This window comes from Propithecus coquereli, unplaced genomic scaffold (assembly GCF_000956105.1).
Source record: "Propithecus coquereli isolate 6110/MARCELLA unplaced genomic scaffold, Pcoq_1.0 Scaffold211, whole genome shotgun sequence".
In the NCBI taxonomy this organism is placed as follows: Eukaryota; Metazoa; Chordata; class Mammalia; order Primates; family Indriidae; genus Propithecus; species Propithecus coquereli.
Genome location: NW_012146190.1, coordinates 2,303,567 through 2,328,917, shown reverse-complemented (window position 1 = coordinate 2,328,917; position 25,351 = coordinate 2,303,567). Strand labels below are relative to the sequence as shown.

Sequence of the window (25,351 nt, the reverse complement as noted above, 5' to 3'; positions counted from 1 at the left end):
TTGTACCCTCACTGGGCCCTCAGTGAACATGACCACTGAGTGAATGCCAATCTCACAGAGTAAGTTCAACAAAGATGTTATTAAACAAAGATGTTAAGGGTCTCGACTCTCTTAAGAAACATCACTTCACAGTGCTTCAGTTGTCTGTCTTTCAAAGTGGGAATCATTGTACTTGCCCTTCCTGAGGAACAGCCTGCCAAAGGGCTAGTTGAGAATTAAGAGGAAAACACTTTGAAATGCAAAGCAATATAAAACCAACTGGACTTGTGCCATTAGGTGGTTCCTTGGGGTTCATTGCTCTTAGTGTTGGATGACATAATACACAGGCAAAGCTTTTACACAATCTGAAGCTTGGTACATGCATAAGAGCTTATTGGTGCTATAATTGCCGCTATAATGATATCAAGGTCATTCGTTCAGGGGCCAGTAATAGACTGCCTTATCCTGAATTCCCCTCTGGAGTGAAGTGTTTCAGAAGATTCCAGATTCCTCATTCCAGGCTCTTATAACTGGGCTTTTCAGCTCAGCATTTATCTATTATTTTGACTCTGACTGTCAACTTAAGATGAAGTCTCTGGTGAGGAATACTGAAACTCACAGTGACTCTGGTCTGTTAGGGTATGGCTCATAACAGGAAAATGCACTTCACTTGCTTCTAATTAAAATCGGTCTTCAGCGCTTTCTGGGAAAAGAAGGTGAACTGTGCAAAGTGAACAGTAGGTGTCTCCACAGTCCACTGCGTGTTGGATTTGCTTCGGAAAAGGAAAGCCAGAGAATGAAGACCACAGATTCGAATGCCATTTAAAAGAAAGTCCCACCTATGTATGGATTAGTATGTGATTTGACATTCAGGAGAGTGGAGGTGATAGCTCTACCTCAGACCATGTGATATAATCTCATGTAAAATGTTTCTAAGACTGGGATATGCTTCCTAAGGCATGGTTTGTTTTTAAATATTATAGATAATATTTTTGATAATGGCAAAAATAAGGGGGTCTTTGAAATTAAATATTTTAGCATTATCTGAATATATCGATGTGGAGAGTCTTTCTGTAAATCCAAGCCACTGGTGCATACTTAAAATAGGAAATCTCTTTTTGTTTGCAGCCATTGAAAGGAATAATTTAATGAGGCTCTCTCAGACCATACCATTTACACCAATCCAACTGTTTGGTGAGTAGCACTTCTACCTTCCTGAGGCTATGCCAGGGCAGAGGCATAACCATCTGAGTAAATCAAAGGAGAAATCACGTTGCTTCATTTTAGTTGGAAGTTTTGTTTTGCTGATGGTTGTAGTTTAGTGAGATTTGTTCCTAAAACGAACACTCTTGTTAACTGCCACGGCCAGCATGTAGGGTCAAAATTGAATACTGTGGGGATGGGACCAATGATGAGCAGCAGTTGGGAAGAAAGCAATAATGTTGCACCTGGCATCCGCTGACTCAAGGCTGGAAGTAAGTAGGAAAGAAAAGAACAAACCAGCCATGTGTAATAAGCACAGAAGAAAGCGATAAATGTCAATATGGTGAAAGCCAACAGGCATGTGAAGAGAAATGCTTTGTGTATTGTTTTTTGTTTGTTTGTTTTGTTTTGTGTACACTAATTGCTCTTACCTCAGACCACAGATGCCATTCTTAAAGGCTGGAGCAGTAAAGAAAAACAAGCTCACATTAGCCAGCGCTACCAAAGTTTCTCTGTCTGGCAGGAGAAAGCGTGAGACAATTGACAATATAATAAATGTCCCTACACTGTCCTTGATCTTGGTTCTCCTTACACTGTTCACATGTGGGACAGACCAGGTTGGCTTCAGAGGGCTAATGCAGATGCCTTTTCCTTCCACTTGGCTTCATGGCTGGTTTTGCAAATCAATAGTTCTGCTCTAAAGCCTCTAGGGGTTTAGAATGCCAAAGAGATCTAAAGTGGCATTTATTTATCTGGGCACCAAGAATTAATGTTTGAAAATATGTTACTAAGCATTACCTAGATGTGTTCATTGGTAAGGAATGAGGTGCAAGAGTGAGAGAATAGAGTTCTTTCTTGGTAAACCAGTACAGTGTTCACCAAAAAAACTCATTTGAAGCAAAGGTGTAAGGAGGAAATGAAACACAGCCTCAACAGAAGCTGTGTATAGATTATGTTATCTCTGTTAATGAGTATTTAACACATTGACTGACACACTAGAAAAAAAATCTTTTTCTTTGGGGCCACGGTTTTTTATTACAAAAATAGAATAAAAACTTCAAAAACAAAATGATCCTTTCTAATTTAATGAAATATTTGTTATTTTTTTATTGTTTTCTGTGCGTGAGTTATATGCAACTTGAAAAATAGTTCGTGTGGCTCCCAAGGTGAAGAGAAGTATGAGTTACATATGCTTCACTAGGCCCTGGGCTCAAAACGAGCGCGAGTTAAATACAACTCACGTGGCAGTTAATGTGTTAACCTTGTATTAGTAAAGTCTAGGCTCAGTAAGAATTGCTCCCTGTTCGGCAGCCTAGAAGTAGACACTCTATAGCAGTTAAGTAGCATTTTGTATCTGAAATCCTCAAGTGGTATTGAGTTTGTATCTGAGATTCTACTTCACTTTAACCATGTTAAGCTATTTAATCTTTACAACAACCCAATGAAATGGACATTATTTTCATCCCCATTTTACTGATGAGGAAATTGAGACTTTATGTAACTTGTCCCAAGGTGCAAAGGAGAGAGGGGAAAGCTCTGGAGTATGACCTTGGTACTGTCTGACTTCAGCTGGGTTAAACCATGCATTCTCAATATCACACAAAGGGAGCAAAAAACAAAAAAAAAAGCCCAAAATCCTTGTTTTCTTTTTTAGGTATAATGCACAGAGCTACATAGAGTACCTAAGCAGATAGACAGTAATTTTTAATACAGGATAAGGATTCCTAATCCAAAAATTCAATACTCCTAATTCTCCAAAATCTGAAACTTTCTGAGTGCTGACATGATGCCACAAGTGGAAAATTCCACACCTGACCTCATGTGACAGGTCATCGTCAATACACAGTTAAAACTCTGATTCATGCACAAAATTATTTGAAATATTATGTAAAATTACCTTCAGGCTATGTGTATAAGGTATATAAGAAATATACATGAATTTTGTGTTTGGAATTGGGTCTCATCCCCAAGATATCTCATTATGTATATGCAAATATTCCAAAAATCTGAAAAAAACCTGAAATTTGAAGCCCTTCTGGCCTCAGACATTTTGGATAAAGGATACTCAACCTGTATTAATATGTTATGGGAAGAGCAATTAGAAAAATGTCTAATAAGGCTCCTTAGGGGGATGATAATAAAGACACGAGGTTAAACAGTCTCTTTAGGAGTATTTGTCTTTAACAAAAGAAGCATATTCTTACCACTTTGATTTTGTTTTTGTCCAGTTATTGTCTCTAGTAAGAACAACTTAATTCTTGTGTATCTTCTGGCACTTTGTCCCTTTTCTACCTTCCCAGATTTACTAGACAATAAATAACGTGGAATCATGGTCAGATATCCTTGTTCTTATTCTGCTCTAGTCCCTGCTAGTTCCATTCTCTTGTGATTATTTGGGCAACTGAACTGATTCTGCACTGATATTTGGGATGCTGCCCATGTCGCAGACACAGGGATCCCATTGAACCCCTCACCTTCTTCTTTGCAGCAGGAGAAGAAATAACTATCTACAGGCTGGAGGAGAGTTCCCCTTTGAACCTTGATAAAAGCATGTCCTCTTGGTCCCAGCATGGGAGAGCTGCAATGATCCAGGTGCTGTCCCAAGAGGAGATGGGTGGTGGCCTCCGCAAAGCCATGAGAGTCATCAGCACTTGGTCCGAGGATGACGTTCTCAAGCCAGGACAGGTTTTCATTGTGAAGTCCTTTCTGCCTGAGGTTGTGGAGACGTGGCATAAAATCTTCCAGGAGAGTACTGTGCTTCATCTTTGCCTCAGGGTAAGTCTGATACTCAGAGATCCATAGTCCAGATGGACAGGCCAAAGAAGAGAGGTCTGGCTGCATCATATCTAAGGCCATTATCTCCAACCCAAAGGGGAGCCCATTATTTTTTTAGAGGTTGTAGGTTTTGTTCTTTTGACTTTGTAGAGCTTTTGCTTTTGGGGTGGGGAGTGGTGGGAGATCAATACAGCTAAAAATCACATTATAATCATAGGTGTGTGGTAGTAAACCAACGTTTTTATCAATGTTCCCCATTTTGTAGGAAATTCAACAACAAAGAGCTGCTCAAAAACTGATCTATACCTTCAACCAAGTGAAGCCACAAACCATTCCCTACATGCCGAGGTAAGGAGATCTTGTCATCTTGGTCCTTTATTTCACCAGGGATTTCTATCAATCTCTTTTCAGCCCATTAGTCATGAGAAATCAGACCCCTGGGGACGTTCCCTATGACCTTATTTTTGGGTTCTTCCTTCCATAATTTTGGAGACTGGTAGAAGGAAAATTAGACATTCTAGCCAATTAGCCAATACCTTGGCTTAAATCACTGAACTTATGTGAGTAGAAAAAAGAAGTTCAGGCAGAGCTCATGAATAACATTTAAATTATGTGAAACAGACAGATTCTGGGTGTAGTTACTAATGTCCAGGAGCATTATGGCAGGAAAACATTTCTATTTTAAGCATGGTTTCTTCCCCCAATATCTTATAGAAATTAGGAACTTCGTAAGAATGAACTCTTGTGACTTTCACTTGTCTTTGTACACTTGCATTCATTTATTGAGACACATCATAATTTGGTGCTGAGGACTTATTATAAAGCTTTATTGTTTCATTTACAAGGAACATTATAAAGCACAGTAAGAAAAGTTGGGTCCAGTACTCATAAAAGGGTTGGAAAGTTTCCTCAAAGGGAAGTGAGGTGGGTAAATGTGGGGAAAAGCTCTTAATCTTTGTATCCCATCTTTCCATAAAAAAAGGCAAGGGCATGTGCATTGAGATTGCATCAGACTAGCATTAGGTTAGCTTTGCTGCTACTGACTGTGCAGTAAGATAAATCCTGCTTTTGCTGTCTTGTGGGGGATCAATGGCCTCTTTTTTCCTGGCAGGTTCCTGGAAGTTTTCTTAATCTACTGCCATTCAGCCGACCAATGGTTGACCATTGAGAAGTACATGACAGGGGAGTTCCGGAAGTACAACAACAACAATGGTGATGAAATCACCCCCAGCAACACCCTGGAGGAGCTGATGTTGGCTTTCTCTCACTGGACCTATGAGTATACACGGGGAGAGTTTCTGGTTTTAGATTTGCAAGGTGATTGATGATGTAGGACTTAAAACAAGCATGAGGCAAAGTGTAAAGAGATCTTGTAAGAACCAGGATGGGCAACGTATGAAGTTGCTCTATGTACCTTTGAAGGGACGTGGGGACATTTGTTTCAGAGTCACTGTACAGTAATGACCATGGTACCTACTTTGTTGTTTCCCACTTAGACAGAGTGAAAAATGTAAGCAGGTGATTAGCTGCTTAAAATTTAAAGACATCTGAAATTTTGAGCTAAATGGGAGAGTGATTTTTATACCAATTTTTTCAATTTTATGCCTTTACCTTAGTCTTATGTTCACAATAAAGCTTAGGTATGTATTTAATACGTACAGGAAAGTTTAAATTCTGGGTATTTTTCATGATTTTAAGATCATTGCTTTAGCAATTTGTAATTTAGTTTGCTCTCTTTGCTGTGTCCCTTGATTTAACAGTTCATGAAAGTGTGGACTCAGTCTGAGAGAGGCAACACAGTGCACTCTTATTTAAGGGAAACTTTTGATCAGCACATCTCTCTACTATCAGCACCTCACAGTGACGTGTAATCCTACAGCACAGAGTATCTCCAGCAGGCTTTCCGTGCAGAGACAGAACGAAATGTGTATTAAGGCCAAAGTTTAGTCCTTGGGCTCACTGACTGGGGCTTTGGTTTTACGTAAGAGATTTAGCCCAGGAACTTTCATAGAAGTTATCTCATTTAATCCCAGAAGCAGCACCTTGAGGTGTATATTATGGGGAATTTGGGCCCAGAAAGTTTAAATAACTGGCCCAATGTTGCACAGCTGCTTAAGGGGGAGCCAGGATGCAGACCTAAGCTGGTTTGACCATCCACGTTCTTTTCTTTCCACTGTACTATCTTTTATTTCCTTAAGAGTTTCACATCTAGAGGATATAACCATCTTATTGTTCATTTAAACAACGTGGGCCTTTTTCTTTTCCTCTCTGACCGGAATTCCTAGCTCTCCAGTTCTGGGAGTCTATGCTGAAAGCCAGGCTTGCAGGCTGGGGAAAGTCCAGATAAACAGACAGTCCTGGGGCATCGTAAGCAAAGTCTAGTAAGACTGCAAAGTCACATTGATTGAAATTTAAGTCACATGCTCAAGGATGCATAGGCAATTTTTAAACTACATATAAGTACTTCTGTCCTTTGAGATTTCGGCTGTTCACAGGGTTGAATTATATTTCTAACCCTCAGATACAGTATTTTAGGAAGCAATATAAACAAAGTTAAAATGACGGAGATGATTCAGCTTTTAAACCAGCAAGTACTTGATCCATATAAACCCAGAGCACTGATGCCCAAGGCATCTGTTTTTGTAGCTCAAGTTGGGGAAAAATTGTTTTCATCTGTACTTGACTGTTTGTGCTTTGAGCTTTGGGTGGAGTTGTTTAAAAAGGAAAAACAGAAACAAAAAAACAACCAAAGAAAAACTTTAAGGAATTAATGATGACTCTTCAGTGTGTTTTGTATTCCACTTAAATAGGTTTTTGTTTAATGATGTTTATGTTTGGGGATTTTTATGTCTCTTAGTAATCCAAAGTGACATTAAACAGAACAAATGCTGTGTTGATAGTCTTGGGGGGAAAAGGGAATTGACTTTATTCTTTTACTGGACAATTATGTGAATTGCAGAAATAGGCCACTCCAAATAAACTGTGTCAAAACATTGACCTTCAAAGAAGGGAAGAGTGGACATCACAGAATGAGCGTAATGAAATTTGAGATACTTATTGGAGAGTTTTGCCCAATTGGTTAGGCCTGAATTTGTGGAACAACATGAATCCTATAATAGCAATTATAAACAGTTCTACTACTACTACTACTACTACTATAGTATTAGCTAACATTTACTAAGTACTTATTTTGTGCCAGCCACTTGACTAAAGGCTTATGTGTATTATTGTATTTAATCCAAACCAGCTTGGAAAGGAAAAATGGGGAAAATATAATGTATTTTTAAAGTCTCTTAACAGTTTTTAGTTCAGTTTTGTATTGTATTTCATTTATTTGTATTTCTAGTCTTTGGAGAGACGATGTGCATTGCCTGGGTGGTGGGAGTGGAGGTGGAGAGGCTCAGGGGCAGCAGTGAGGAGGAGGGCTCAGGAGTTGCGGTGCTGGGGTCTGACTCCTGGCCCCACCATGAATTAGCTGCATGGTCCGCAGAGCTACTACCTTGAGTTCCACTTCCCTCATTTGTAAATGGGGAAAATAATATTATGCACTCAAGTCGTAGGGTTGCTAAGGGGCTGAAATGAGACAAGTTCCTGACACGTAGCCCTCAATAAATGTTATTGTTTTTGTTATTATTAATCTCTGTGTGACTCTTTAAAATGGAGGTTCATCTTCAGTTGTGGGGACTCTACCCACAGCTGTGTGATGTTGGCGGTACTGCAGGGAGACTCCAGTTTTGGCCTCTGTAGAATAAGGACCTGATTAGTGTGCTATGGCTCCCCACTGCTTTGAGGGAAAGGAGTGAGAAATAACTGGGGGAGTCTATCCTTTCACTTTCTTCTTTTCTTCCCCTCTTTGCTTTCTTCCAAGGGAGTGACAATCATTAACCCAGAAGCTGCCACACCAGGCCAGGAAGCTGTACTCTAAGGAGAGGCGTGACCAATTTCCAATCACTTGTAATTAGACTGAAGTTTTCTGGTCTCTTTCCACTTAAAAACCCTACGTGTGAGGGCTCGAATCATCATCATTACTTTTAAAATCTAACATTTAATTCCCAGCAATGGAAATTAAAAATAATTATATTTCAAATTATAATGGTTCATAGCGATTTTTTTTTAGCTCATTATTTTTCAAAGGTCTTCTGGAGATATTAATTCTTTATTCAACAAAATAGTTTCCAGAATAAGTCAGCATTAGCATCAACATTGTGAATTCTGCTGCTACGAAGAAGGTAGCTTCTTTCCGCAGATGTAGATGTACCCAGAGGTGCTTTGGGTCAGAATGTGTTTCTCTGAGTTGCTTGTAAGGGCAGGCTGCATATTCTCTGGGCATGGGCATTTACTCTGGTAAAGCTGGTAAAGAGATATGTTTGGGATTTTCAGATGTAAAAATGTCTTATTTTTTTCCATGTTTTCCAAATATTAAGTAGAATATGTGGGTAGGAGGAGCTCTGATGTTAAACTTTGCCAGTTTGGTGATTCCTGTGTACCCGGGAGAGATAGCCGGTGGTGCGGCATGATTGTGTGAATGCTGCTGGTACTATTGGAGCTCTGCCTTGCCTGGTTTTCATACTTCGGAAGGTCCTTCTGCCACTTGAGGGCCCGAAAATATGCATTTATTAGCTAATCTTGAACTGTCAGGTTGGATTTAGTGGTATAAAGTTTGTGGATACTCCTCACTCTTATTCTTATAAGGGGTTCTGTTCATTAGAAAACATAGTGCTGAGATAATTAGAAACATGATTTTACAATGGTAAAAAAGTAAAGTTTCACTTCCCAAGAGGTCTTTGATAGAAGAAAGATAATAAAAATAACAGTTAACATTTTTTAGCTTCCTATGGGTCACATACTTTGCTAAGCAGTTTGTGTACAACGATTCATTTAATCCTCTCAGTAACTCTGGAAGACAAGGGCTATAATTATTCACACTTTCGGATGACAAAACTGAGACTCAGAGAGGTTAAGGAAGGTATCCAGGCTACACACCTAGAAGGTGATGGAGCTGTGGGTGGAACCCAGATCCCTTCACTTCTGCCTCACGAGCAACAAGATTTAAACTAAACAAAGACTGATGCGATTTTGACAGACTTTTTTTTTGTTCCTACAAAACTCCCTTTATCCTAATCGACATTACATCTTTAGACACTGTGCATATTCCTAGCTTAAACTTACAGTTTCATCAGACATCAGCTTAAGGCTTTCATCCTTGCTGTAAACTTCAGGCTTAAAGTTAGGTCTGCACTTAAACAGGTAAAGGATTTGTAGCCTTTAATCTCTCTACTGATGGTGTTAGGGTCATCTTTCTGTCTGTCATTCTGTTTATTTTCTCCATGGTTAGAAAAGCAGGGTTTCTCTACGCTGTTCCTTCTTATATATGTGATGAGAAAAATATAAAGAGCCCAGCTTCTTCCTATGACTTTTTATTTAAAAAGAATATGGGCTGAGCAAAGCACATTTTGCACACTTGCCCTTGTGCTTGTGTTTCAGCCTTGCTTTCTCCACCCCTATTCAAAATCTACGCACAAAGAGATTCTAAGCCAGGGGTTCTGAAAGGGTCCCAGGATAGAATTCAGAGGGTCTGTACACTTTGATGAGGAAATACATTACACCTTTATCTTCACTGACCTGTGACTGAAATTCATCATTTCCTTCCGTTATGTTGTAGACCACAAACCACAGTGGTATTAGTGGTACCTGTGACTGTTTGCAATAGAAATTATAGATGGTAACATAGCATATTACAATGTTGGTAGATAGCTCAAAATACTGTTTATATTTGCCACTTCTTGGATGTGATAGTAGTTTATAGACCTATGCTAGATCCTGTTATTTAGTGTATTAATAAAGAAGCCATGTATTCCAATACAAGTATTTAAACATTTTGATAACTGTATTTCGGTATCATTGGTTTCTTTTATAATCCTATGTACTTAAATTATGTATTTTCAAACATTATTCTGAGAATGGGCTCCCTTAGTTTTCCCAGATTTACAAACAGGATCGTAACACAAAAAACGTTGAAAACTCCTACTCCAAGGTCTAGGTTACTCCATGTTATTTTCCTAAGGAAGTCAGTTTCTTAGGGTAAACGTCTATAAGGATGACAGTTTCTTGTGAAAGTTTAGCATATTGTAAAACATACAGAACATAGCAAAAATCTTTTTAAGGTTAGAAAACATGAGTTTTTTAAAAAAGATTAGAAAACATGGGTCTTTTTAATAAGTAGAAATACATAACGATGTTATAAATTTCATATAATTTTTAAATAATCTTTCCATAAGGCTGGTCTCTTTCAAACAAAGAGAGCCAGTGCTGATTAGGGAATCATTTCGGAAATTGCACAATTTGGATTATGCACAATTGTGTACAATTTGGAATGTACCCAAATGGTACATTCACCTGTCTAACTGGTGCACCTAAAATGCTACCACCATTGGAAATCAACCTCCTCATTGTTTGCATTTTATGAGATTCGCTTTGATCTCTGTTTTGATAAATTTCAGCTTTAAATTGCACCTATGTTATCCTTTTAGGCTTTGGTGTCATTTTTTAAAGGGTAAATTTTATTGAAGACTGACATACATTCAGAAAAATGCATGTAGTGTAAGCCTACCTCTCAAAGAATTTTCACAACTGAGCATACAGGTATAACTAGCACCCAGATCAAGAATTGTCATTTTTATTCTACTGTTTATAAATACTATCTATATATAGCATTTGATGTGTCTCTTTGATGGAATAGAGGTTGTACTTGCAAAATTATACAGCACCATGCACCTTGCTGAGCACTGATGGAGTCCACCTAAGGAGACCACAGGCTAGTGGGAGGAACACAAGCTTTGGCTCAGCTTCAATCCTGTTGTGACCATGCCTGGGCTGTGCAGTCTCTGACAAATGACATAATCTCTCTGAACATCAATGCACTCATTGATATAAATGAGAATAAGATGTAAAATAAGGACAGAGGATAATACTCTTCTTTTACAATTGCTAATAATTCAAGAAAAATGAAATACAGAATGTCTAGTATATACAAGTGATAAATGAATGACAGATGCCACTATTGGTAATAGCAAACACACTACTAAAACATTCATTTGTGGCCTAGAAGTTTATTATAACAGAGGGGATAGGGGGAGACAGTGCATTAATGTAAATTTTCAAAGACTTCTGGACAGTTTTTATAGTACATTTAATTTACATGATGTGTAATTTACTACAGAGTGACTGTGAATTTTAAAATAAGAAATTAGGATTTAATTATTATCTTCTTGAATTTCTAAGAAAATGAAACCTCCATTTGCTAAATGAATTTTGTTTCTTCTTTTGAGGCGTTGGAGAAAATTTGACAGATCCATCTGTTATAAAACCTGAAGACAAACAGTAAGTTAATTTATGTGTTATCATTTAGAAAATTGCATTTAACACACTGTAAATGGTTTTTAAAAATAATTTATAAACATATAGTTTCTTGCCTAGATCCTAGAAAGGTTTTGAGGCAGCTTATGTATATAGACCCAATATAATGAGATTTTTAAAAAAGCATAGATTACGGAATAGGGGTAAAAAGAAAACATGGACATAAAATAAGATTAAATCTGGAGTTAAGTTAATGCACATAAATGGAAATTATAAGGACCAGTGCAGTAGTCAGAATTTGGTTGCAGATTTTACTCTGAGTGTTCTAGTGGCTGAAACACAAGAAAAATATGGGCAAGTTTAGCCTCTACAGGCTTTGACATGAAAATTATCATCATAGGAGAAGCACAGATTCCTTTGTTGCCCTCACAATGGAGTCATTGCATCTTACCATGGACGGCATCTTCCATCACATGCGTATGAAATGAAACTGAGGGCATAAAGTGTGCTCTTTAGTAATAGCAAATCTGAGACGCCAAAACAATGCGCTTAAATATGAAGTAGCAGATTATCTGAATTAATTCGTAGCTGAAGTTTAAATTATATAAAGGGATGAGTCACCCGCATGTCCTTGAATTCCCATGGCATTTTATTCCATAAGCAAGTTTTGGGGAAGACTTGACAGCAGAGAATCCGAGGTTATGTTCTTCTGTTAATGGCGGAGAAGGAAGAAGTGATGGTGCTCATTAAGCGTTGATCAGCATGGCAGACAGTAGTGGTTCCCAAACACGAGCTTGCATCATGATCACCAGGAGAGCTTGTTACAACACAGATTGCTGGGCCCCCCACCCCTCGAATTTCTGATTCAGTAGTTTTGGGGTGGAGTCAGATAATCTGTGTTTCTAACAAGTCCCCAGGTGATTTTGATACTCCAAAGACCACTCTTTGAGAACTGCTAGCACACAGCGTTTTTACTTTTTAGTTGTCATAAATGTCTATACTTGATTCCTGGGTGATAGAAAATATATATAAACTATATAACTGGCCACTCCCAATACAATACAACCTGAAGTGTTTACTTTCCTTCCCACAGAACTCATATTGTGTTCACTGCATTAATGCTCTGTTCTTTTACTGAATGATTTAACCTAAATATGTAGGTTTCTTTTTTTTTTTTTGAGACACGGTCTCTGTCACCAGACTAGAGTGCAGTGGTGTGATCACAGCTCACTGCAACTTCCAACTCCCAGGCTCAAGTGACCCTCCTGCCTTAGCCTCCAGAGTAGCTGGGACTACAAGCATGCACCGCCATGCCCAGATAATTTTTTAAATTTTTTTGTAGAGATGGGGGCCTCACTGTGTTGCTCAGGCTGGTCTTGAACTCCTGGCCTCAAACGATCCTCCCACCTTGGCTTCCCAAGGTGCTGGGATTAACGGTGTGAGCTACCACACCTGGCTTCTTAAATATGTAGACTTCTATGCAAAGAGGTCCATCTCCTAAAAGTGTATTACACATTTAATTGGACTAGGCGAGGTAGACAAGGTAAAAGTGATCCATATTGCTCATATGCATCTAATTTCTATGATATTTATTTGACCGTGGAGCCCATGTTGTAACCTTTAGGGTATACATAAAGACATTGTTATTTTTCACTTTAGCAGAGCTAAAGTGTTTTTAGCTAAGAATGTTATTTCTTCAGTAGCCCTGTGTGCCCAAGAGTTAGTAGTAGGAAACTTGTAAGTACTTTCTTTATAATTTTGCAGTAAAAATTTTTACATATATAATGAACCAAGTTTATGTATACTGTCTATCATTTATTAAATTTTGACCTTGGCATATGTCATTTAATATGACCTGAATATTCCATCTTTTAGAATTTTAAAATTATATTATCCCACTTGACAGTTGAATATTTAATTGCATTCTATAGGCCAGTGGGTCTCAATTTCTATTAAGGTCACCTGGGGAACTTTAAAAAAAAAAGATGCCCAGGATTGGCATCAAATTAGAATCTCTGAAGATAGGGCCCTGATGCTTGTATTTTTTAAAAGTTCCCCATATGATTCTGTGGGCAGCCTCTGTCTTATGGCAACTTTTATTTTGTATGACTTGAGGATACTGATGGGATGGCATCATTGTGGCCTGGTTTTGTGGGGTCACCCAATTTTGGGTGCAGTTGGTCTTCATGGTCAAGATAACAAGGAATGCTATTTTCTCATGATCGTAGGGAATTACATCTAATTAGTTTGATGAGGCTCACATTTTTGAATGCCTTCTGTGTTGAAGCCCTTGCTACACAAAGCATGGGCCACGGATCAACCACATCAGCATCGTCTGGGACATTATTAGGCAGAATCTCAGAAAACTCCCGAGACCTACTGAACCAAAATCTGAATTTTCATAAGATCCTCAGGTCATTGGGTGTAAATTAAAGTTTGAGAAGCACTGATTTAAGCAAGTGTTTTCATGTTATTTATAATATGTTAGCCTTAGCAACAATGGAAGTAAGCATTTTCAATCCCAGTTCACAAATGAGAAACTGAAGCTCAGAGAAGATGGTAATTTGCCTAGGAGGAAAAGGGGTCAATGAAAGGGAATGATCCTCTAGCAAAAGAGATTGTTTTTGTGGTGTAAATTCTCATATTGTTTCTAATGCCCATTGTCTCTTAACTCTCCCCAAACTTCTGCCTTGGTTATTGGTAGTTTGGGATTATATCTTTTTAGCTTACTGCCTTGATGGTTTTGGGCATTTGACAAGTATGAGACGATGATGAGATGTTCTTTAGTAAATCTATGTATAGATGGCACTAATTAGCGTTTCCTCGCATGTGGAACCAAGCTACCACCTGCTTTTCCTGTGTTGTGAAAAATCTGGAAAACAGCTACTTGTATTTTTTTTTTTTTTTAACTTGGTTATCTGAGACTGCAAAGCTCTAGGCATGCTGTAGGGTATAGATGCAAATGAATGTCCCTACAGCCCCCCTTCACTCTCCTCTGCACAGGGAGTAGTTGAACCCCTGATATGTACATTGGTTGTAATTTTGATTATTTTGTTTTAACTTTCACAAAGCTGAAGGAGGGAAATGATTTAGTGTACCGTTTTTATCTGAGAATCAATGCTACATCTCTACGTTGGGAGTTTTCATGCTTTACTGGGAGGGAAGAAATGGCAGGTATGGAATGCAAATGAGTGAAATATTCCCAACAGGGTCACGCAGGAGAGACTGTAAAAAAGGAATTCTTCAATTGAAATGACTAAAATAATGCCTTCGTTTTCACTTTACCAGCTTCAGAGAATTCTGGTCTAAATACCAAGTGAGTCTACTTTTTGCCACCTTCAGTTTCACCTTATTGAAGTGGCTCCTTACCAGATGGACAGAGAAAGAGAGAGAGAGAGAGAGAGAGAGAGAGAGGGGAATAGTTAGCAGGAGGCAGCTTATGCAGCCGGGTAAATACCACCAGAGCTGTACTTTGTAAAAGCGATTGAGTGACCGGGAAAGTTAATCCTGGGTGTCTGTTCACTTTGTCTTCCCAAGAGATTTCCTCCACCTACTCGCCTCAGAGCAAAGAGGCAATCTGAGATCAAACTGACATCAGCCCTCATTCTGAGCTTGGCACATCTTCAGAGGAGCTACTGTTATTCTGCCAAAAGGAAGTGGAAATTGAGATAAATGTTTCAGTCCTTGGATGGAAAAAAGTCCATTTTTACACCACAATCCTTTTGAAAAACCGCATTCCTTAGAAGCGAAGTTTATTGTTTCCTTTTGTGATAGTTTGCTTTTCTTTTTTCTTAAGACGTGGTATTTAAGAGCAGTAATTGAGTTCAGATTTTAAAATGTGCTGTTTCCACTCTGCATGTCATTAAAATAAAATATTAGCTTTCGTAAAGTTTCTTGGGAAGTGTTTCTGGTGTGCTGTGTTCCGTGGTGTGCAAGGTGTCAAAGTCTGTAGAATAATGGTTGTACCTGAGGTGATAATGGATGAACATTGATCTTAGGATCTACTAGGGACCTCTTATTATAGAGTATTCAAAATGTGCCCTATATATACTGAGTCTATTTATAATTTTGTCATCTACATGTAGTATATGTAGTTTACTTCCACAATCACATTATCTGATAATCTAATAATCACATTATCCAATAATCTAATAATCTAATAGTCTTGTCTTTCTAGGAAGAGGCCAGCTATATAGCAGTTTGCAGGGTAGAAAGTGACTTTTGAAAGAGCCATGATTACTGGATCTAGGGTTTAGTCTGGTATTTGTTTTTGAGGATGGTTATTGTAAGAAAAGCATTCAGGTTGGAAACAATGTATATGCATCATTTTAGAAGGCATGTTCCAATCGCAAATTTCTTTTACTTTATACCTTACCTTTGGGGTATTCTAGGAGAACATTTGGTAATGAATGTCATTCTCTCACCCCATATGCGTTAAAAAGGGTTTCGCTGTATTTTGTCTTAATGTGGTACATGGAAAATTCACTCTTCTATCAGATTAGTGTTGAAATGCGTTTCACAGTAGGTCTCGGAGTTGGGTACAAAGATTTAAGTGCATTTGAATTTTAAATTTGCAAACCTAACATTGTTGCTTCCCCAAAGTACTCTGTTCTTTGTTGGCTCCTTCGAGTTTACTGGGTTACTACGGGATACTGTTCGGTATCTCAGAGAATCCTAGTTGAGCTCCTTTTTCTTAGCTGTGATCTAATTGATATTCTGATATTTCCTCTAGATCAAGAGGAATGGTGTTTGGACCAGCCAATTTGGGGGAAGATGCAATTAGAAACTTCATTGCAAAACATCGTTGCAACTCCTGCTGCCGGAAGCTCAAACTCCCGGGTATGCTGCCAACAGTTCTATTTTTCTCCAAGTAAATCTCTCATAGAACAACATCCATTGTAACCTGGGATAGAGTAGAAAATCTTAATCACATTTTTATCTCATTCGCAGTCATTCGCAGAGCCTGACTTTCTGACTGCAAAATTTTCAAGTCTCTAAAGGGATTAAAAGGACAGGGATTTACGTTAGGTTCTGCCAAAATGTGATAAAACAACATGGGGCACAATACTTGTCGCAGTCACTCCAAGGGAAGACTTTCGCTGACTTAAATGGGGTGAAATCTGACGGAGGCAGGTCTCTGCCCCTCTGCTTTGGATCCTGCCCCCTCCCAGCCCAAGGCTGCATCATTGTGTTGCCCACAGCATTCCTTTTCTATTTTAATCTACCCACTGGACACTTGGGAGGGTGTGGTATGGAGGAAGACAATGGCCATCAATTAAAATGGTGCTAGAAACCTGCCACTTTAAACATACATTGTAATACTTTTTTTAAAAAAAATCTGATTCGATAATATAGTCCACTTTCTCTGAAACCAATATAGTCGCCACAGAAAATATTCCTAATATAAAAGCAAGCAGCTGGAAGCCTGTGCCCTCCAAACTGGCAGTCCCAGCTCTGTTGCATTCTTCTCTTTCGTCTCAGAAGGGAGGCTTTCCGTCTGCCTCAGCTTGCTCACTGTTTTTCTTAGGTCACACCAAACTTGTCCTTAAAATGGGATTTCACATATTTTAAGTTGAGTAGCCTTTCCTGCCTTCTAATAAATGATCATACCCTGAATTGGAAATCAGTAAGAGAGCACCAGCCATCGTAACGTGGGATGGAGCAGGTGTAAAGTTGTAACAAAAAGGGGCAATTTCTGGTCTTGTTGGAGTTAGAGATAGGTGAGCTTTTGTGGGCAAGACCTAGCAAAAGACTGGGATTTGGAGCAGGCCTCCAGGCCCAGTGGGAATATAGTGTGTCAGCCAGGGGTGGTGGGGGGTGGGAGATGGGGAGATCAAAACGGAGCAGTCAAGGATTGGGGGGCCGTGACTCTCACGACTGCCGGGACTCCCTCTTACAAATCACACACCAGTCCTGGGCAAAGAGACCAGCGCAGAGCTGAGCTCCCCACTGGCCTTCTCTCTGGTCAGAAGGAGCCCAGGAAGGGGCTGCGGCTGGGTTGAGGGGCACTGGGGCCTCCAGGTGAGGGCCTTGCAGGAGGCAGGAGCTGGCGGATATCTGCGTCATCCCATGATTGCAGGCTGGAGTCCATCCATTAACTGCACATCCCCAGACACTGGCCTCTCCCCAGGTCTGATTCACTGTACCGTGGACAGGGCAGCCTCCATTCTTAAAGACACGGGGACTACATCTGACCAGCCGGAAGACAGGGAGACTCAAGACATAACTTGTTGCTTCTAACCCGTGAGCCCAGTTAGCTGTTCTATAGGATTAAGGTTGAGATAATTTATTTTATACTACACTGATGAGTTTTGAGTGAGTAATTCAGTAATTTTTCCATCTCTAGTCCTAATTCATGTTTCCTTTCAAAACCTTAGTTTTTAACTAACATTTAAGTAGAAATAAGAAATATCCACATATACTCACATTTGGTAATCTGAACAAAAAAAAGAGTTTAGTCTGTCAAACAGGATTAGAGGCGATTTTTCTTTGTTGTTTGATTATTCTTTACTTTTTTCTTTTTTTAAGGAGAGGCAGTTTAGTGGAAAGGGCATGTGATCTAGAGCCAGACAAATTGAACTTGCACCCCAGTTCTGTTTTTGACAAGCTAGGTGACCTTGGGCTTCAGTTTCCTCATCTGTAAACTGGGCATAATAGTGCTTGTCTCATAAAGTTGGTGTGAGGACTGAATTAAGTGACAAATGTATATGTTCAAAAATATTGGTTCTTGTTAAAATATAATATGGGCTGGTCGTGGTGGCTCATGCCTGTAATCCTAGTACTTTGGGAGGCTGAGGCAGGAGGATTGCTTGAAGTCAGGAGTTTGAGACCAGCCTAAGCAAGAGTGAGACCTGTCTCTACAAAAAATAAAAACATTAGGCAGGCAGCTACTTGGGAGGCTGAGGCAGGAGGAGGATCGCTTGAGCCCAGGAGTTTGAGGTTGCAGTGAGCTGTGATGACACCACTGCACTCTAGCCTGGGCTACAAAGCAAGATCCTGTCTCAAAAACAAAACAAAACAAAACAAATATACAGATATATATGTATATAAAATATATATTAGCTTATGTCCAGGTAATCCCCATTTAACATTAAAATTAATATAAGAAATACATGTTTAAGGTTACCAAATGTAATCAGTTCAGCACAAAAAGGTGTGCAAACATTTAAAACCCATTTTCCTCCATACCTTTCTCCCCAAAGTTACCCTTATTATTAATGTTTTCTTTTGATTTCTTTTTTCAAATGGAAAAAGAAGGCCTTAGAAAGCATAGGTTCTGATAGCTGAATGAAACTTTTCAGGCAGTACCAAACCTGAGATATAGCTTTTGTTGCAGAAACTGACCACTGATCTGGAGCTGCCGTCAGCTGCCCTCCCCGCCCTCCCTGTCCCTCTGCAGTGGAAATGCCCACTTTCCAGTTCTTCCTCGCTTAACTCTGGCCAGGTTGTGCCTTATAGGGCATTGCATATTGAATCCCTGCCCTGTAAACAGTGCCTAAAAAGCATGGGAGCGTTAGAGTCGCTCGTGGGCATTGCGGTGGGAGGAGGCTTAGTTTGGACATGGTCTGGGGTTTGAGTGCCATGTGTCCATGGCTTGAGGAAGAAGAGACCTCTCTGAACACCAGGCAAAGCCTGAAGTCCAATCTATCTGCATGAACGGTAGATTCTTGGGGATCCACTATTACCTTCCTACTTGTCTTCCTTGCAGATTTAAAAAGAAATGACTATTCCCCTGGAAGGATAAATTCCACCTTTGGACTCGAGGTCAAAATAGAATCAGCTAAGGGACATCCAGCAAGGGAGAGGGCTAGAAATTCCCCAGAAGATCATACACAGCTGTGAAAAGGGGAGAAGCAAGATGGCCACGTGCCGGCCCCTCCTGCCATGAGCTCTACGGTGACATCGATTGGATTGGTTGACGTAACCGTGATTAATTATGTCCAAGTCTCCCTCAGGACCGCCTGACGCCTTGGGCTCCTTGGGACATGCCTTCTGAGCCTCTCTCTGTGCCTGACCCAAGGCCTCATTGGTGTGTGATGATGATTGGGTTCTCCTGGGTATTGACCTCTGTGCAGGGCACTTTGCATCTCCATCCTCAAGTTCCTCGGGAAGACACTTGGACGAGTCAGCTGGGCATGCTGTTCCTTTATACCTCATTGCTTTAGCTGGTGGCTTGGAAACCTTGGAGCAGAATGCTGCACACTGAAGCGCCAGGGGGATGAGTTTAATTTATTTTCTCGCTGCATGTGCAGACAGCACCCCTCCACCGCTATTCATCACCTCACCCCCAGACTGTATTTATGTCTTTATATGTACAAAAAAAGTTATGTGACTTCTTCCTCTCTCCTGTCCACAGCATAGGACTCTGAATAGCAACAATAGGGGAAACAGTGGAGCCAGGGTGTCCTTGCACAGATTGGAGCACCCTCCTGCACAAGCTAACCCGTAAAAAGTTTGTATCCTGGTGAAATCTAGAGGGATTTGAGGTATTGTCAGTGAATCATACGATGCCTGAGCATTTCAGGCTTCCCTGAAAGAAAGGAAAAGGGAAATCTGAAACAAATGCTCTTCCATCTTTTTTTTTTTTTTTTTAAATAAGAGAACAAAGCTATGAAAAACTGGAAATTCGTGAGAGAGAGCTTCCCTTCCCTTAAGCTCAGGGATATTATCAGTTAGAGTTGACTAAGTCAACCTTTAAAATACCACTCCCTTTTCCAAAGTTGCATATTTAATATTGCAGGTTAAATTACTCCATGTCGGGAAGATGGGATTTCAGACTGAAAACAGGCCTCCCAGGTGCTTGCTTCCTTCCAGGTGCAGAGTTCCCATGCCTTAAAGAGTGCTGTATATATTTTAAAGTACTGCCTGAGAATGTGTTGCCGGTTTCCCACAAAGAACTCCTGGAAGCTACATTGAGTAGCATGTTTGGGGGATCAGTCGTTCCTCTTGCATGCTGGGCTGGGTTGCCCTACCTCAGAGCAAGCATGAGCTTTTCGCACAGGGAGAGGTGGAGAGTTGGGAACCCTCTCCCCTCTCCTCTTGCATCTCCCTTTTTTATTACAAGGTGCTCCAATCTACCAGCAGCAAACCTCCTGGGTTTGAACATTTTCAACTTACCATTATCTTTGGTCCCTATGTTAGCTGACTCACTGCTAAACCTGCTCTTATAATCTACACTCCTGCATTCTTCGGTTATACTTCAGAGGAAATGTTGCTTAGGGCGATGGAAAACCAAAAATTTAGTTTGCCAATGATAGTGTCTGATTCTTGTAAGCTTGAGTTACCCAAGGGCTAATTTCTACCCTTTTACTTTGGTCACGGGGGTGGTGGGAGGTGGGAAATTTGGGTGATTTTTTGATTGGCAATGAGGATAAAATTGTTAATATTTTTCAGGGGCTTAACAGCTTTCTCCTTTTCTACGAATCAATAAGGAATCAATTGGTACTCACTTCAGTGTTGCATTCAACTATGGGAAGAGGCAGAGTTTGCCTATCCAAGGGTCGAACTAAAGACATCAATTCATTGGTCAAATATTTGTTACCTGGAATGGAACTTGAAAGCAAATACATTTTGATTTCAAATTTCTGTGGTGTGCTGTTTTGTTTTGTTTTAAGAAAAATCAACAGAATAATATTTTTAAAAGGCAAATTGCTAGGCAAAGGTCACTGTGAGATTGCTTGCATGCAAATACTGACGTGACATTCTTGGCTTTGAGTAATTGGTGACCACAAAAGGGTGGAGTATTCATTCATTCGGTCAATTTTATTCAATAGATATTTATTAAGAGCCTTCTCTGTACTTCATTAGTGATGAGGATGCAGTGGGGAACGTAGCATTTCTTTGCCCTCAAAAAGCTCTGTCTCATGTCTCTTTTTGCTTGTTTTTTGTTCCACGTTTGGATTTCTAGTTAATGCTAAAAAAAGAAAAATTGACTTCTGGCCAGATGTTGAATCCAGAGATGTGACCCATACCGTATCTGCTAGTGGGCAGTAAGTTCGGACTGGGATAAGAGAATTAGGGCAAAGGAGAAGACATAGGTAGGGCTGGTTTTAGGAACCACTGAGGAGAAACAGACTCTATAATCCTCATCTGAATGCAAAGCCCAGATCACAGATGGGATTTGCCTCTGGGGACCAGAGAAGCAGCCAGGTTTCCAGAGCCCTCTTCTGCAGGCATCCAGGGCATTGGAGTTTCTTTCCAAGAGGCTGTATGGGGTCCTGGAGAAACTTCTGCCCTATGCTGTCTTTAAGCTTCTTATAGCTCTGGGGAATGGAATTACATATAGTTTCTTGAGTGTTTCTTACCCTGTTATTATTTTCTGTGGCTTTGCAAAACAAGTACTGGGGGGTGGCTAAGACCCCCTAAGAATCATTGAGTCAATGCTTTGAAAAAAAAGATTGTTTTTTTGGTGGTGGTTGTTTGTTACTGTTGTTTTAGGTAAGACTGATGGCTCTGGTTCTACAAGTCATGACACAGATGCGCTTGTTATGTCTTGTCCTTCTCAATCAGTCACCAACATCTAGCACAAAGCAAGACACCTAATATGCTTTCGATAATATTTGTTGAAAGAAATAATAAAACTTTCAAATGCTAGTGGATTTCATTCACTAGGTAATAAATCAGATTTGCATTTTTAATCTAGAAGGAAATCATTACCAATTCCTTAAGACCCAACACAATTCTTTTGATCTCTCTCTGTTTTAATTTTCTAGGAAATAGCTTTTAACAATCTACACCTTGTCTATTGAATTCTCACCCAGTTCTTGCCCTTATCACCAGTGGTGATAACGCCAGAGTGCAGTCCTTTACTGGTGACTATTGAAATGAGATGATAACTTCCCAGAAATGGCCTAGAAATAATCATCACTTTATTACCCTTTGAAAAGAAGATTGATAGAAAAGTCATTTGAAAGATGGTTCATTACCATGCCCTAGTATGATTTCTTTACTCACATCTCTCCAAAGCATGAGAAAGGGAGGATTATTCTCTGAGGTCGGAATTTGAAGGCTGTGTGTTTACCTCTTTGAAGTCTTGGTATTTAATTTTCTGTAGTCATTTCTTGGGCAATTTTCTAAGAAACTAGTTGAAGCTAATTTATCATAAGTTAAAGTCAAATGACAGAAAAGATTTTTCCCCTTTAACAGCATTTTATTCCACAGAGGTTAGCTTCTGAAGGAAAATGAGACTTAAATAGCATTTCAAATCTCCAGCCACACGGGTGGGTACACAGAATAGAAAGGATTCTGGAAACCACACTGAATTTTTATTTAGCATGGTTATTATTTTGTGACTTTTTTTTCTAGACCATGATGTACAGATAAAATACTGTATTTTTGTGAAACACTCTCTTAAAAATAATTAGATAAGTTGCTTAATTTTTCAAAGAAAGACTTTTAGTTCTCAAGGGATAACAAACCTTGGTCTCTATCATTCTCAGGCTTTTAATATAACTTTATATAATTCATTTAACCTTTCTGTTAACCCCTAATGCTGAAACGGAGATGAAGATACTTACCTTTTCAAATGAAGGTGAATGATAATGAGAGAACATTTATAAAGTTCTTTGAGAATCTCATTTAAAAGGCTTCTTGCGAGCATCGTATCCAGTTCAATAAATAATAAGGGATTTTCATTTTTGATATTATATGATCATTATTAAGTGTTTACAGAGGATGCTCAGTGGACCTGTTTCAGTATAAACACAAAAGTGATTTCTGCCATTTCTCCCTTCCTAAGGGGAAAAAGCTCATTGCTCTGTTTTTGTTTTAAAACTTAATTAAACAATTCAAAATTAGGAAATTCACCATTTCACAGTATGTCTTATTTATTTTTCTTTTTGATAGATTTAGGTTTATCCAGTTAATTTCTTCTGCTATCCTCTGCCCAAAGAAAGCCTTCCAAGAGAAGAGGTAAAAGCCCAACGCTGGCACCATCACGGTGACATTTTTGGGCATGAAAAGAGAGTAGGTTTAGAATCTCGATGTTTGTAAAATTTGAAGTTTTCAAAAAATTTTAATTAACAGTGATTTACATTTTGTCAGTATAGGGCTTAGTAATAAGAACATTCTTGCCTTTAGCTTGCTGGCATCTTCTTTTAGCAACTAACTTCCTTTAGAAGTTTCATCTTCTCCTAGTTGATTTTTTCATTGTGAACCTTTACAAATTCCATCTGCTGGGGCCGGGCATGATGGCTCGTGCCTGTAATCCCAGAACTTTGGGAGGCCAAAGTGGGAAGATCACTTGAGCCCAGAAGTTTGAGACCAGCCTGGGCAACATAGTGAGACCCTGTATCTGCAAAAAATAAAAAAATTTAGCCAGGTGTGGTGGTGCATGCCTATAGTCCCAGCTACTTGGGAGACTGAGGCAGGAGGATCGCTTGAGCCCAGGAATTTGAGCTTGCAGTGAGTTGTGATCACGCCACTGCACTCGAGCCTGGGTGACAGAGTGAGACCCTGTCTCTAAAAAAAAAATTTCATACGCTAAATTAGTCAGAAAGTCCTCACAAATATTATGGTGGAGACTCTTTTGCTAATGACTCTCAAAGTGGCCATAATAATCACCTTTCATTGGAGGGATTTGAAGAAATCATCATTGATGTCATGGGTTTGCACTTTGGCTTTGATGAATCTTTTCCTCTGTGTCCTATTGGTCACCACCCACAGGTCATGGAGCCTCAGGATGCTTTGGTGACCAGAAGAAACCCTCGATGTGTTGCCGTGTTTCGGAATTCCCTGTTCAGCTTTGAAAGTTTGTTGGTAAGGACTTGGAGAGCAGAGTGCTGGCAATGACAATGAAGGGGAGGGTGAGGAGTGATGGTCAAGTGCAGACGTCTGCTCTGGGTGAGGTTAGATAGTGTCATGGATGGTGGCAGAATTGGTGAATTATTTTACTGAGGAAGTAGAGAGCGATGGGCTCTGGAAGATCATGTGTATGTTGCAGATGATAGGGTGTTTGCCTACCATTAAAGGGCTTTTGGGGATATCTTAAGAGATAGAGTGTGGTGGTGATTTGTGGTTTATGCAACTGTTTGGTGTATATTCTACCTAAAAAATATTTTTTGAGCCTTACCACATGTTGTGCCCTGGCACTAAGGTTAGACATATTAGATAAAGTCCATTTCTATCTTCAAGGATCTCCAAGACAAATAAAGAGTTTACAATATATTGATCCGTCATTGCCCAGCAATTATAATCCTTATAATGATAACTTTTTATTATTATTGTAGGTAACATGTATTGAGCAGTCATTATGCCCTAGGTTTTATGTCCTAGGCATATGTGTTAAATGTGCATGGTACGTAATTTCATTTAATCTGAACAATACCTTAATGATCTAGGTCTATTATGCCCATTATAAAGATCTGAAAATGCTGCTTATACATAACTTGACTAAGTCGGCTACTAAAGAGGGAACTGGGATTTAAAGGTAGATCAGATCAATGACATAGAAGTCTATGTGATGCCAGCCAGCCCACTTACCATTACTAGAGCATGAACGCCTATGGTGTTTTGCGATATAGATTTGAAAATCAGTACTTAACTTAGGCTATTAGATGAAAAAACCCAAACTGGGGCCTGTAGAATGTTTCCTGGTGTCCTCTCTGCTTCTGTCATATCAAGGAAATCTTTCTTGGACAATTAGTTATTGGCCATCTGTGGACCCTGTGAGTTCATGGAAAAGCCACTCCCTCGTGATGTGTCGTGAGGGAATCGGTGGGTTCTTTTGAGCCTGGCACTGTGTGTGCCAGTGAAATTTTCTGCTTCCGCTTGCATTTCTCCCACCTTTTTTAAATTTTTTTTTTTGCCTTCCCATATGACTAGATATTTGTTGGACAACACAACAATACTTAACCATTTGACAGCATCTAATGACATGCCAGCTTATCAATTTATAGTGAAAAACAGAACCTATGCAAACTACAAAACTTTTATCAGCCTGACCATCACATTGTGTCCTTGGAGATTTTGGAAGCTGGATTATAATCAGGAAGTTGCATGAAGTGCATGGAATCAGAACAAAGAGAGATAGATAAATCAC

The 25,351-nt window shown here is 39.5% G+C and overlaps 1 protein-coding gene across 1 annotated transcript in view; it reads left to right on the top strand.

The window, feature by feature from the left end:
- The window catches only part of TRPM6 (transient receptor potential cation channel, subfamily M, member 6), a 130,309-nt gene extending 111,154 nt beyond the window's left edge, over positions 1-19,155 (top strand). Inside the window, exons 33-39 of the mRNA XM_012644416.1 lie at positions 1,108-1,173; positions 3,671-3,957; positions 4,223-4,305; positions 5,069-5,274; positions 11,286-11,337; positions 16,046-16,152; positions 19,022-19,155. Of these exons, the coding sequence (XP_012499870.1) occupies positions 1,108-1,173; positions 3,671-3,957; positions 4,223-4,305; positions 5,069-5,274; positions 11,286-11,337; positions 16,046-16,152; positions 19,022-19,155 (935 nt within the window). The remainder of the gene's footprint in view (positions 1-1,107; positions 1,174-3,670; positions 3,958-4,222; positions 4,306-5,068; positions 5,275-11,285; positions 11,338-16,045; positions 16,153-19,021) is intronic.
- The last annotated feature ends 6,196 nt before the right edge of the window (positions 19,156-25,351 follow it).